Genomic DNA, 14,627 nt, shown 5'->3' on the forward strand with positions numbered 1-14,627 from the left:
ATGTGACAGAGATAGTGGTCAGAAGTAACGTGTTCTCCACTGCCAGGTAATGGGTAAGAAGGTAAGATCAGCAGTGTGCTTTAGGTCACGCTTGTAATGAGGTAATCAAGGTAAACAAGACCCATGCTTTTAAAAAATCAAACTATTTACAGACTTGGTTTTAAACTTCATTGAGTTTCTCTTCTGTGCTAACTCATGTAAATAATGAACCATTAGCATACTCTCCCCTTGAGAATATCAGGTCAGCAGTAGATGTTTGGGCTCTGGTCTGAGCATCTTAGAGGCAGAAGTTGGTTTCCTGACCTCATACACTAGACAACATCTAACCAGTTTCTTTGAAGCTTCTAAGGAAGCTGTTTTTCCAAATCCCTCCTCAGGACATGTCTTCTTTTGTAATGCTTCTCTCATCAACCTTTTAATATTTTTGTGTCTTTAATTACTACAGGCGAGTTTATACCGAGGTGGCTACAGCCGATTTGCCCCTTACTGAAGTGACGTGAGACCCCTGCAAGTGGGACAGCCCCCCAGTTCATGAGGCCTGGCTATTGCAATATTTACTAGTAGAGGAACTCTATAGCAAGATGAAGAGGAAAAACAAACAAACAAAAAACACAAAAAAAGAGAGAATACTTTTTTATACCTCACTATGTTCTTTGAATATGTATTTTTCCTTTAAATTTCTGCCTTTAATTCTTTTGTTCCAAAGATTGTGCATTATTTTCTTTTTTCTTTTTTCTTTTTTTTAACTGTGGTAAAAAAAAAAAAAAAAAATAACGCATTTCCATGTCTGTATGTCCGTGCTTAGCTTATTCTGTCAATCACGGAAGAGGCAGTTAATGAGGAAGGAGAGACATTAGGAGCTGATAAATGCGTCTGATCAGAAATCAGCAGACAGAACTACCAAAGTGTATCTGGTGCTGAATGGCTGTGGGACAAGCAGAAGTGGAAGAGATCTCTCTGCAACAGGATATCCTTCTAGTCTTCTGAGTTTCTGGTCTTTGGCAGGCAATTCTGATTGGCTGTGGCTGGAATCCACATGCTAATAGACTATAGGAATGTGTGCTGGCAAAGCAGGAGAATCACTAAGACACTTTCCTCTCCTCTTCCCTCCTGTCTCCTCATTCTCTTTACAATCATCTTACACGCAAGGCCTGAGACAGTTGGCATCGTTTTTGGAATTATAGTATTAATATTTCCAGACATGCACTCAGACTGTGGATAATAAACACCTCATTAGGAAACCGGTCTCGGAATGAACTCTGGAGTATGAAAAAGATCACTCTTTTCTTTCCTGTAAACCCTAGCATTCCTGCTGGGCTGCTTTTCCTTTCGTTGAACCACAGCTTAGCTCATCTCTCCTTTTATTAACACCCTGCTCCCATGTCCTCGAGATTCAGGAATTTAGGACCCAGGGACAGAAGAATAAATAGCCAGTGGCCAGATTTCCCCGAGGTATCTGGGCACGGCTTGAGGGCTAGAAGTACAAATTGTCATGCACCGGTGAAGAGGGTGAGAGCAAGAAAAGGGGTGTCAGACGATGTCAGATTAAGGCGCCCTGATAGTCCCGATCTTTCTCTTGCATCAAAAAGTCAGTACAAAGTAGAAAACATATAATAAAGGCTCTGGTGGCAAAAGATGAAACACCAAGCCCTAGATCAGCTGTCCCTGGAGGTCTCTGTGAGTAGGGCATGTGAGGGCAGGCAAAGGCACTTTGTACAAGCTCCAAAGCCATAGGACTTTTCATCTTCCAGAGCCTTTACGAGTCATTTCTGTCCACAGTCTGGAGCCCTTGTGGCCATTCCACCCAGCTTCTCACTGTCCTCCAAAGACACCCAGCTGAGCATCTGGACCACTTGGTACTCATGAACACTACAGGACATGAAACAAGCCCCTGAGGCTGCTCCCCTCCCGTACAGGAAGGAGGGTCTGAAATGACCAGGATCTCATACGTTGCCAGGAAGAGTCATGTGGTGGCCACCACAGTGAGTCACTGCTGTCACTACCTGGCTTCGACTTATCTATCATCAGACAAGGGAGAAAGTGTTTCTCTTCTAGCTCTTAGCTGTTAAAGGCAGGGGTCCTGCAGGATTTCCAAAATGAAGGCATTAGAAAATAGAAAAGCACGGTCCGTTTGGCTCCCTGGTCTATTCACATTGGTACTAGGGTGACCTTTCACCCGAGGGATAGCTGCTAAAGGGAGTAAGTAATTCAGAGACATGGAGCTTCTGGTTTGTTATGGGTTTGTTTTGGTTTGTTGTTTTTTTTTTTACTCCTGCCTCCACCCGTGTTCTTGACTGATACTGATTCATGTCCCTGAATTAAAATGACTGACATATGACAGCATCAAACATTCTTTGTAAGGAGAGGGATCTGTGAGGGGGGACTGGCCTGTCGTGTATAATACATCTCTTCTCCCCCTTCAGAATCCTCTCTCTCCTAATAACTGGGAGGGAGGCTTCCCTGAAACTAGGGGAGACATCAAGGAAGCTAGAGGCCTCGATGCAATTCTTAACTGATTCTGGGGAGGAATGCACAGAATGGGGGACACCAGACTGCCCAGTCCATTGGCCATTTTTAAGGGTTCCCCTCCCCAAGCCAAAGTTTGGTTTGTTGCTGTTGAGACAATTTTTGTTGTGTGTGTATATAAATATTATAGTTTGGGGTGTGGGAATGGGATGTGGGGCTTTCACAGGTCTAGGGAATGGGGGCAGGGAGGATTTCTTTCTTTCTTTCTTTTGCTTTTGTTTTGAGGGAGAGCTTTTACTGAGTGAAGAAACTGAGAGAAATTTTGTGTCCTGTTCAAATAGGGGCCATTCTCACAAATGGCAGGCCACTACTCAGTGGAGACAAGGCCAAATTCTAAATGGTTGTATCCATAGCAGGGGAGGAAAATAGGGCAATGAGTTCAAGAATTTTCTATTCTTTTTTTCCAGAAAGAGGGAAAGATGATGGGAAAGGCAGAGAAGGCAGCTTCCACAGCCCTTTTAAAAGAGGCAGAAGCCTGAGCTTTTGTGCATTTCAGTTCAGCTGGTTCTGGCTGAGGACTCCATAGGCAAGCTCTGTGTTTTCCAGTGGGCCTCTGCTGCATTTCCAGGGATGGTTTTAATACCGCTTCCTTCAGCTCCTTTTACTAAGAAAGACTAAATAGAGTTCTGCTTGTTATTAAAGGGCCTTTGGTTTTCAGTGTCATCACTGAGAATTGGGGCTCTCGAAGCATCAACCTCCCCAACAGCTTTTGAACTTTGAGATTCCATACAGGCAACTTCATCAGAGGCAGGTTCCTCGAAGCATCAGTGCTTGTTTATTCCTGACTCTAGTTCCCACTGGACTAAGAAACTGAGTCAGAAGAGAGTATGGCATCTTGTAAGTTTGTTAGAGGATGCTGGTGAATAATTCCAGAAAACGTATCCATGCTGAATCAATTTCAACAGCTTTACTGTAGGTCACGATGTGGACTTCTATACTAAGCATCTTACTCTTAGAAGCTGGGCTCCTTTCAGGAGCCCTCTAGTGACCACCTTTATCTGAATATCCCTCTTTCAGCCCAGAGAGCTGTCCTTAGAGCTTTTCCAGAATTCCTTATATTACATAGTTCAGCTCCCACTGACCGAGATCAGCTGTTGTGATTCGTCACTTTTAAGGCTCTCAGTTTTTACAAAGCCCACCGTCACCATCCTCCTTCAGCAGCCACAGTTGGAACTGAGCCGATATTATTTTTCCTTGAAAAAGAAGGGGACTGGAGCTCAGCTCTTAGTTTAAGGGGAGCTAGTGGAGCTCTATTCAGTAGAAATCAACGATAGCAGCTTTCTCTCAGAAGTGTGACTCCTCAGGGGCTGAACTCTTAGTTTAGGTTCTACTTTCCTAGAGCTCTAGCAGATAAGTCGGTGAATCACTACCACCCTATAACTAGTCACATAGCTTCCAGGTAGGAAGGAGATGTAAACTCGGGATGGAAGCAACCCCAAGGATCTGCAGGAAGGGCTGGATGGCCTCCCTTCCTTCTGGTGGGAGGATGAGGCCAAGGGAGGGAAGCAAGGGACAGCCCAGAGGGCACTGTAAGGGGGTGGGGGGGGACCATTGGGACCGCCCCCTTTGACCAAGCCCAGCCACTTCTTGGCTGCTTGCAACCCCCTAGCACAGAAACAGTTGCAGAATCGCAGACTCGTTTCCCCCAGAAAATAGGAGGAAAGGGACTTTGGGGGGTGGGGAAGGGGTAGTGGTGTTTTTTAAAAGCATAAGTTACCTGTTTGCACTGTTTTAAGATAGGAAAAAAAATAGTGGGCAAGGTGAACATCCAACGTAAATTTGTGTGTTTTTATTTTGTCATGCTCTTGAAAATGTTTGACCGTTTGTAGTATCCACCAGTGAAACCTGATTCTCTGTTGCATAAAACACGATTTTTTTGGAAATGTTACTGTCCGAAAGCCTCTTCCCTCCCTTTCCCCTTTGCTGTGTTCTTCCTTCATCCTCACTTGACTGATCAACCAGGCAATAGCCATCCAGGAGCTAGAGTGTGAAGCAGGGCCCTTCCCAAGTAGACTCTGGGTGTCCTAAGCCAGCATGTGCCCTCTGGTTTAGCGAGTGCCGTTGAGTCCCTGGCCCCCATCTTTAAAGTAAGGCTTACAGACCAGGCTGCAGCAGGTTCTCAAATTCCCGAATCAGATGCACTAGGGAGGAGGAGCCAAGGGGCGGAGGGGAGTCCTCGAATATGGCGGGTGGCCGCAGTAGCTGAGTTCTCCACGTTACCGGAACTGTAGCCAGTTACAGATTACTCAGGAAAACGGTCGATCACTTCAGCCATGGTAGTGCTGGTTGGCAGGGCTTGGTAACGGAGAGAACTGCTCATCGGCCACAACTCAAACCTTGCCTTTAAGGGGATTGCCAGCCGGGGCCCCTCCGCCTGGCAGTGACACACGCACTTGCCAGTGTGGTGAGGGCTCAGCTCACACCAGCCAGCAAAAAGGGAACAGCGATGCTCTTCTCTCCCCCCTACCACCCGCCCCTGTTACCAACGCCAGATTCCCAGGGGGTGCGTACGTTTTTGAATTTTTTAAAAATGTTTTTTGGTTTGGTTTTTCCGGGGACTGATGAGTGCTTCAAGCAACGTCGATACCCGACCCAGACCCTGAGCTTTGTCATTTTCTTGTATTTTTCTGTTCACAGTATTGTGTGTGTGTGTGTGCTTGTCTTGGCAGCTCATTTTGGCTGTATTATATATCGAGTGATGAATTGATCCTCCTTTTTTTTTTTCCCCCTAAGGGATATGAATTGTTTTTTTCTTGTGTTATAATTCTGCTTGTGAATAGCTGGAGCAAACCTGGGGCTGACACACGTAAGCTAGGGCTGCAAAGTGCTGAGAGAGCCGGGCAGGGTGGCTTGTGCCTGACAGGCTGACCCACCTGAGTCTCTGAGCTTTTCAGTCCAAATCTCTGCAAGGCTAAAAATGCCACCGAACCTCCCCTCTTGTCCCCGCTCCCCGTGGCAGGGACGAAACCATCCCTACATGCAACGTGCAGTTTCTCCGGCCCCCTCCCATTGCCATGGCAAAACAGGTACCTATGGGGCATGGGGGCATCACATGGGATGCTTGTATAATCGACCACCTCACCTTTTCTCCCCCCTCCCCACCCCACCCCCCACCCCCGAATCTCTTCCTAGGACACCCGAGCTGCTTGCCCAGGGTCCTGTTTCCCTACAAACTCCAGAGAAGCACCCAGGGCTTTGTGACAGTCTCTAATTCCCTCCCCTTCTTGTTAAGAATCATATTGTATAGTAGCTTTCAGACCATACAGTATTCATTGGGTTACTCCTATTATTATCAAGTAGCTGGAATTGTGAAGGTCGGAGTAGTTAGATCTTTAGCTTTTATTCCTTATTTTTTTGTATTACTATCCATGTGTATAAATTATTGATCATGTTGCTGGCTTTTATAAACTCTAAGCGAAGGAGGAGCACTGCCTCTGCCTTTGCAAATGGTAATGAAGCACTGTTTTTAAATAAAAGGAGAAACACCATTCTTCGCCCTGGCCTGCGTGTGTTGATCCTCAACGACCTCTGTTGCCTCCCCCATGCTCCAAAGATAGAACTTGGATTTGACTTTTGTAAGATGGAAAAAAGAAGGCGGCAAACACAACGCTCCCTGAATGAGATGAGGGGAGAGGGAAACACAGGCCGAGGCTGGGGCCATGGGACTTGCCCTCCGGCTCTTCCAGTCTTTGCAGGAGCTGTCTTCCTGCTTCTGCCTCTGAAATCTCCTTCCGCTTCACCTCTTCCCTTTTCCATCCTCTCCTGGTGTCCTCGCTGCCGCCCTCACCTGCCTCAGAAACTGCCCTCCAGGGGGCGCTTCCCTTCTGGCCACCTGTCACCTCTGTCACCTCTCCCCTGGCTCGGGCCGCCACCCAGGCTCCCACACCTTTTCCTTCTGTATGGGCCTGGGCCTTTTCCTCCTTCCCTGGGCTTCCTCAGCCACCCCTCCTGCACTGGTTTCTCTACCAGGAAGTCCCAAATCTCTGAAATTCCCCCTAAATCTGCAACTCCCTAACATCACTCAGATCGTCTCCTTTCCCGTTTCCGGGAGGAAATGGAGGCCGTCACACGGGATCCCCTTGATCTAGACACCTACTTGGACGCACACCCATCCTTTCCCGTCCTTCCTGTTTTACCGGGAGAGGCGCTGTCCCCACACGTCCGTCCTTTCCCACCTTCTCGGGGACTTTGCTCCAGCGTCCCTCCCACATGGAGGTCAACCTTGTCCTTTAGTCCCTGTGGCATTGAAACATGCAAATAATTTTGCACGATCCTAGTCCTCTCCTTCATGACAAACTTCTGGAACGAGTTTCTGCTGCCGACTCCAATTCCCTGCTCTTCACCCGCGGCCGGCTGGCCTCTCCCTCCGGGACCCTGAAGCTGCCCCCGCGTGACGCCAGCAGGTGGCGCCTCCCCCGGGGCGCTGACCTGACCTCCAGCGCCCGCGCAGCCGGTCACTCCCGAGACCCTCCGCCGCTGCCCGCGACACAGGCTGGCGCGTCCGCCCTGCTCTCCTGGCCTGGCCTCCCTCCTCCGTCTCTTCCCCAGCAGCGCACCCCCCGCCTGCTCTCGACAGCCACCTGCTACAGTAGCAGTTGGATCAGGACGTGCTTCTGGGCAAGGCGGCCCCGAGTCAGTCCCCGTCCTCATCCGGGTCTGTGGCCTGTGCACCAGCTCCCCCGCCTAGTTTATCCGCGGCGCGTCCCCCTGTACTAGAACGGAAGCACCCGGAGGTCGGCAGCTTTGTTCTGTTCAACTCCTGTGTCTCCGGTGTCTGCAACGCACAAGCATTCAATAAATACATGTTGAATGACTTTTTTCAATCTCGGATGTAAGGTGATAACACAGCCGCCACCCCAACCCCGCCTTCTCCGTATGGCCACCCCCGCGGATGATCGCGGGCGGATGCCGAGAGCCCTTTCCACGTGCTCGCATCACCTTCATCTTCCCGGCAGCCCCGCGGCAGGTGCTGGGTGTCCTCCTCTTCAGGTGCCGGCGCCTGTGCTTCTTGCTGGGTGTACCAGGCAAGCGAAGCCCTGACCTCGCTTTCCCAGGACCTTTCTGGGGTGGCATTTAGAGCTAGTAACCTTGAGGAATGGGGGGTGGTGTATCGCAGGGACGAAGAACGAGTCTGCTTCCTACCTGCTCTGGAAGAGGTGGTTGCCCCTCGCTCAGGGCTCGGCCGCCGCGCACACCTCCCGGGGGAGCAGCATCTACCCCGTCCCACACGCTGAGGCTCTTGCTGCCAGCGGGCCGGGAGCAGTAAAGTCCTTTGTCTCTGACGCAGAACCCATAAGGCTAACAGCTTCTGCAGAGAGAGAGATCAAATCCCAGACTCACCAGTATTTGTTATTCCACGTGAAAGATGAGGGAGCCGAGGTGTGGAGAGAGGAGACAACCTGTCACTTGAGTAGGAAGCGGCAGAACTGGGGTCCCAGCCTCCAAAGTCTGCGCCCTTCACGTCTGAGCACTGGTGTTTCTAGTGCTTCTCCAGTAGAAACCCCTGTAGAAACCCAAGAGCTGGCACTGCATTCCCTCTCTGGCTGACGCTCTGTCCCTTTTGTAGGGTCTTCTTCCTCTACTCCCTCAAGTCATGGTGTTCCCCAGGTCATCGGTCTCCTGTTCCCCTGAAAACTCGACACCAATTTGCACCTAATGACTCAAGGCCATGGCCAGAGTCCATAAAGCTCTCCAAAGTCTAGTCTCGTCCAGCTGCAGTCCCAAGGCTCCTAAAATTCAATATGTTGACATCATCTTTCTATCCAAACCTCTTAATTTCCCTCGGTCAGTAAATTGGATAACAGTTGGCGATAACCATGTTAAAATCCTGAAGAAAAAAGAAAGAAAATAAGTGGGAAAAAAATCTTGCTCAAAAGAAAGTGTACTGCACGTTTGTCTTGAGTGTGTGTGGATTTTTTTTTTTTTATTGGAGTATAGTTGCTTTACAATGTTGTGCTAGTTTCTTGCTGTACAGCAAAGTGAATCAGTCATACCTATACATGTAGCCACTCTTTTTTAGATTTCCTTCCCATTTAGGTCACCACAGAGCATTGAATAGAGTTCCCTGTGCTATATAGTAGGTTCTCATTAGTTATCTATTTTATACATAGTAGTGTATATATGTCAGTCCCAATCTCCCAATTGAGCAGATTCTTGATCACTTTTCACTGTTGCATTGCCCCATTCTCCCTGAGCCCAGCACCCCATTCCAACAGCACTCCTGACCCTAGGACAGCTCTGCAACCCCAGGCCCACTCCCTGTTGGTGTCCAGAATTGCTTGGTGGTGTGGGGAATCCTACATACACACATGCACACACACCATGGAACTGGGTCCAGAAACCCAAAAGACTAGGTGTCATGGTTTTCAGCCATGGCTAGCATCATGGGCGTGGCCTCCCATGAAAACACACCCATTCTCCTCCCACTGTGACCTCGGTCACTAGTGAGGGTGAGACTGTATTCATTCAACTGATTGAAGAAGCTAAGACCAGCAGACCATGAGTTGGTCCTCTTTTTTTAAAATTGTTTAATTTTGATGTAAATATTATCTATTCTTTCCAATTCATAAAACAGTAATTCACATCATAGGAATCACATCAAAGGAAATGGGAAAAGTAACGAAAATTACCTCTAAATAACCATAGCTGCAGTGTGACCTTGCTCTACTTCCTGCCAGAGTTTTCTTTTGTTTTTTCTACTGCCAGGTTTGAGAGATGTGTTTCCCCTGGTTAGGTTCTAAGTGAGAAAGTGGATATACAATTTTCATCCTGCTTTGTTCACCTAACTTGCTAAAATAAACCTTTTCCATGTTAATCCAATTATTGACTCTCCTGAACATCATCTTGATCGCTACACAGAGTTCTCTCCAGTGGGTGAATACTTTGTATTTAACAGGTCTCCTAGTGTTGGAACATTTCAACCACGTCCAATTTTTCAAGATTATAAATTCTGCTGCAATAAAGGGATAACTATCTCTCAGTAACAGCTTTTCTCAAATCACCGACGTTTCCTCTCAGCACACTGGGAATGTAGATCAGAGCTCAGCAGCACAGTGCGGCCATGATGAGGATGGGGTGGGGGCAGGGCAAGGAGGGGCGTGGAGGACTCGCAGAGCATAGCTGATTTTAAAATAAGGAGTTTTTAAGAATTTTAATCATAAATGTACTGTATAGTTATATACAGTTTGGAAAATACATGTGTTCTGAATGTCCCAATGTCGGTTGAAATTCACATGAATACTTAAGTCTTCTTGGTCTCCAACCCCATCTGTACACTCAGAAAATCTGGTCTCTGACAAACTTCCCTTCCATCCCAGGTGTTTCTGGCGTCCCCAGGGGTGATCAGGAACCACGGCAGGTCTGCCTCTGTCATCATTGCTGGGAACATCTTCACAAGCAGAAGTTTCTCGAGTTTTCTTAGTTAGTTAAAGTCTGGTATTGTTCCATGGAGACAGCTTGACCAACTAGGACAAAAAGGAGAGGAAGTAGTGTATTCATTTCTGTAGCATCATTGGGAGCTCGCAAAAGGTTTGCCTGAGCGCCCAGATGTTATAGGGCTGGGCAAGGTAGCGCTCTCCCTTAATGCACCCTGTCCTTGTCTGCCTCGTTTCACAGCTGGGCCTGGCATGATGCCCAGCACAGAGGTGCTCAATTAACATGTGTACATCAGATAACTTAGTGAACAGCACCTCTGGCTGGAAATGCACGCAGGCAACGGGCAGAGAGGGTTCAGTGAGGTGACTGGCAAAGGCCCAGGCCCAGGATTGCAAGTGGTGGGAACAGCATTGCGAGGCACCAGCTTCTCACGATCAGGTGCTCCCTCCCCTTCTCCCACAGCCCGCCCATCCTGGGAGAAGGTGCCCCCCTGAGGGGCTCCCGCAACACCCCGTCCCCTTCGTCCTCCTCGTGTCCTACCATTTACCTCTCCTCCTTGTTAACGCCTTATCTGGGGTCCATCCCCCTGCTGGGCCCCCAGTGCCATTAGAGCAGAGACTGTATCTTTTCCCATGATCTCCTCAGTGCCCTGCGGGACCTGCCCTAAGCTTGTGCTCTGTGACAGGCAAGGGAAGATGTGGGCAAGACCCTTTGGAAGATGAATCCTGTGTCTCACAGTTTACCCCCCAAAACTTCCCCTGGTTATCAAGAAGCTAGGATATGTACCCAAAGAGTAAAAGCCTATTGATGCAGTAGAGCTAGAAGGAAGCTCCCCATGCCTTAATACAGTGGTTCCCAAACTTAACGGAATTACTTGCAGATCCTTGAAAACCTCCCAAGTCTGGTTCGTGTCCCAGATCAGTTAAATCCCTGTCGTTGGGGCGTAGGACCCACCCACTCATCAGTATTTTTTGAAGCCTTACCAAGTGATGCCAACATGCAGACAAGTTTGGGAACGCGTCCTTAAATCCTCGGCCCCTGTCAAGGCCTCACTTAATTAAAACCTGTTGAATGAATGAATGAATGAATGAGGGGAAGGGAAAGGGGAGGGGCAAGACAGGGGGAGAGGATTGAGGGTACAAACTACTATGTATAAAATGAATAACCTACAAGGATATATTGTACAATACAGGGAATATAGCCAATATGTTATAATAACTATGAATGGAATAGAGTCTTTAAAAATTGTGAATCACTATATTGTACACCTGAAACTTACATAATATTATACATCAGTTATACTTCAATTTTTAAAAAAAACGGCTAAATTAGCATTTTCTTTGGGAGATCTCTGTACGCCTAGGAGTTCAGCCCCTTTCCAACCTACATCTTAGAGCTCATCTGTACGTAGATGGCAAAGAAGCATAAACTTCCCAGCCACTCTTGGTAAGGGTGTCTGGACCATTTTCACAAGAAAAATTGTGATGCTGCATCCAGGCTCTTTGAGAAAGAATGTTTCCATCGGTCCGTGATGCTTTCTGAAAGCCCAACACAGAAGATAATTGGTTATCTTTTTCCTCTTTCACAGAGGAAAAAGCTGGTCCCAAGGGTGGGGTGACTTTCCCTAGATTATAAGCCAGGTAGTGATGGAATTAGGGTAAGAACCTAGGACTACAGCTTCCCAGAAGCCTCTCGTCTGCCTCCTTTGCTGGTTGAGGACAATATTCCTCTGAGAAAAGAAAAATCTCTCTTCCTTCACTCAAGGACGGTAGAGAAACATGCGCACAGGCACATTGGAAGTGACCCAATTAACTCTAGTCAAAGCTGGCTCATCAGACAGCAGCAAATGGAAAGGACTTTGTTTTGCACTATCTCAGGATTAACGGGAGCCTTGGGGGAAGAATCTAAAGAGTGGAAGGAGGCCAGGCCAAGGTCACAGATACATAGAGCAGATTGTTCCTGTCCTGAAAGGGCAGGAGAACTCTAGTTTGCATGATTGTGAAGATCATATAATTTAAGAGCTTGGAGTAGCCCTGCAACTCATTTTATAGACCCTTATGGACCCTTCAGCAACAGAAGTACAGCCTGTGTTAGGCAGCAGTCTATTATGAGAATAACGCTTCAGCTGAGTGCTATTGGAGAGTCTGAAGGTCATGGAAAGGTAAGTCCCAGCAGTTTGGATCTCAAGGCCAGACCCAGATGTTCTTACAGCTTGGTCAAGGGTGGAGGAAGGCTGGGGAAGGAGTGTTCCGGATGACTAGGGAAAATGGAGCAAATTCTGCTACTAGGAATCCATCATCCAACAGGCCAGGTGTTTGGACACCTGCTAATGTGCTTACCAAAGGTTGTTTTTGTTTTTTTTCTTTTGTTTGTTTGTTTGTTTTGTTTTGGCTGCATTGGGTCTTCATTGCTGCACGCAGGATTTCTCTAGTTGTGGCGAGCCGGGGCTACTCTTCGTTGCGGTATGTGGGCTTCTCATTGCGGTGGCTTCTCTCATTGCGGAGCACGGGCTCTAGGCATGCGGGCTTCAGTAGTTGTGGTTTGTGGACTCTAGAGAGCAGGCTCAGTTGTTGTGGCACATAGGCTCAGTAGTTGTGGTGCACGGGCTTAGTTGTTCCGCGGCATGTGGGATCTTCCCGGACCAGGGCTCAAACCCGTGTCCCCTGAACTGGGAGACGGATTCTTAACCACTGCGCCACCAGGGAAGTCCCTTACCAAAGGTTTTTTGTTTACTTTCCTAAGGGATTTTTTTAGGAGAATGTGTGAATCCTTTTTTTTTTTCTTTTTTTTTTTTTTGGTACATCTCCAAATGCAAATGACGTTGCACGATCAGCTCTTCAGCCAACTTTGCTGGAACACATTTTTATGTTTCATATTATGAAGATGGTGACAGCATAGCAACAAAATTTGGGTATTAACAATCAGATTTCCTTCCTTCCTCCTTCCTTCCTTCAAATACCAAGTGCAAAGTCTGTGCCAGGCACTGTTCTAGATGCCGGGATTTTGGCGGTTGGTGTTATCAGCCCAATCCCTGCCCTCACAAAACTCATGTTCTGGTACCTTTCCCCCCTAGACATCACTTTCCTATGATTACATTTCCAAACCAGTTTTTTCCATCATCTCCTCCCAAGCCTGTGGCTCAAAGAGTAGCCAGTGTATTTCTTCTCTAGTCATCTCGGTCCAAAAAGCTTTAACAATGCTCTGGGAAAGTGGACTATCTAATTATAATATTTGGAAATAAAAAAAGCAAGGTTAGAATACATCAAAAATCTTAACGTCTCAAAAAATCTTAACGTCCCATCACTTTTGTCTAAGGACTTTATGCAAACAAACTATGATAATATTCAATGCCAACTAGGATGTAGTAAAACTGGTAATCTCTTAGGTTACTGGTGGCAAAGTAGGTTGGTGAAGGACTTTTGAAATTTTGATATTAAGTCACAAAAGCCTTCTGATAATCATCCAATAAGCTAACGACAGGCATAAAGATGATCAGAGCCATGTCATTTATAATACTGTAAACCGGAAAGCAAGTGAGTAATCATTCCGTCCAGCCCTCTACCATCTGTAATTCTGGCAGGATTGTCCAGTCTCTAGAAAGCCTTCCTAGAGATGAGGAGATCATTAGTTGGTTAACTGTTTGTTTTAACCAGATAGGTGAAGGGTAGCAGAATATGACACCCCAAAACATGCTGCTTTGGTTATTTGGTTATTGATTATTTTGAGCTGCCAGCACATGAATAAATACATGCAGAGAGAGGCTTTCTCTGAACTCCCGTTATCTGCCTAAAGACAGATCCTCCAAAAGGAACTCAATTGTCATAGGTTCGGCTCCCCAGGAGTTTCACTGACCAGGGAAAATTGACTCTTATCACAAGTGGGGAGAGAAGGCAACCCCACACCCAGAGAATCTTTGTCACAAACTATCACATCTCCCATCTATTCTTCTAAGGACCCATTCATCATTCCTAAAAATCATTTACTCTCCCCTAAGAGGTCTATTTCCCCCATCCCCTTTCCCTATTAAAATGGTATTTAAGACTGAATTCCAAGCCACCTTGAGGAGTTACTCATTTTCCCCTGGGTGTCTCATGTGTGCATGAAGTAGATGTGTTAATAAACTTCTGTTTGTTTTTCTCTGGTTAATCTGTCTTTTATTACCGGGGTTTCAGCCAAGAACGCAGAAGGGTAGAGGGCAAATTATTTTTTCCTTCCCAACACAGGCAGCATTGCACAGTTACCCTCGTTTAAAGATTCTTTCTTCTGTTGCAGATTCTTTTGTTGCTCAAAAATCACTTTAAATACATTTTCATTAAAATTTGACAAATATCACCCCCAATACCACCACAACATATCTCTCGATTTTATTCACTTACCTCCAGTTGTTTTTCCAATGTATATTCTTTTTTGCATGGCTTTTATTACATACTTATCATAGTGTGTCTTACTTTTAAAATGTAGTATTATAAGACAAGTATTTTTCATATTGCTACACAGTTGTCATAAGGATATTTTTGATGACTCTATGCCATTTCATCAAAAGGGGATGTACCTTCGTGTTTATAGAAACACTCCCTTATTGTGGCACGTTGGGGGTCTTCATGTTTCTGTCGCCCTTAAGAGTCCTTCATATAATGGCACCAACCCGTTCTGGTTGCTGCCTGCACTCTAATCAGTGATCAGCTCCATGTGCCCCTCTGTTCTCTGGCTTCGTGCCGTTCTTTGCA

At 46.8% G+C, this 14,627-nt stretch overlaps 2 protein-coding genes across 34 annotated transcripts in view; one reads left to right on the plus strand and one right to left on the minus strand.

The window, feature by feature from the left end:
• The window catches only part of RBFOX2 (RNA binding fox-1 homolog 2), a 264,208-nt gene extending 258,194 nt beyond the window's left edge, over positions 1-6,014 (plus strand). For all 33 annotated transcript variants that reach the window (XM_082420794.1, XM_082420793.1, XM_082420797.1 and 30 more), the window contains one exon: positions 446-6,014. In XM_082420794.1, the coding sequence (XP_082276920.1) occupies positions 446-500 (55 nt within the window). In that variant the 3' untranslated portion in view covers positions 501-6,014. The remainder of the gene's footprint in view (positions 1-445) is intronic.
• Positions 1-14,627, minus strand: part of LOC309641106 (apolipoprotein L6-like) — a 274,531-nt gene that overhangs the window by 221,881 nt on the left and 38,023 nt on the right. The window lies entirely within an intron of this gene.

This window comes from Balaenoptera physalus, assembly GCF_965194825.1.
Source record: "Balaenoptera physalus genome assembly, chromosome: 13".
NCBI lineage: Eukaryota > Metazoa > Chordata > Mammalia > Artiodactyla > Balaenopteridae > Balaenoptera > Balaenoptera physalus.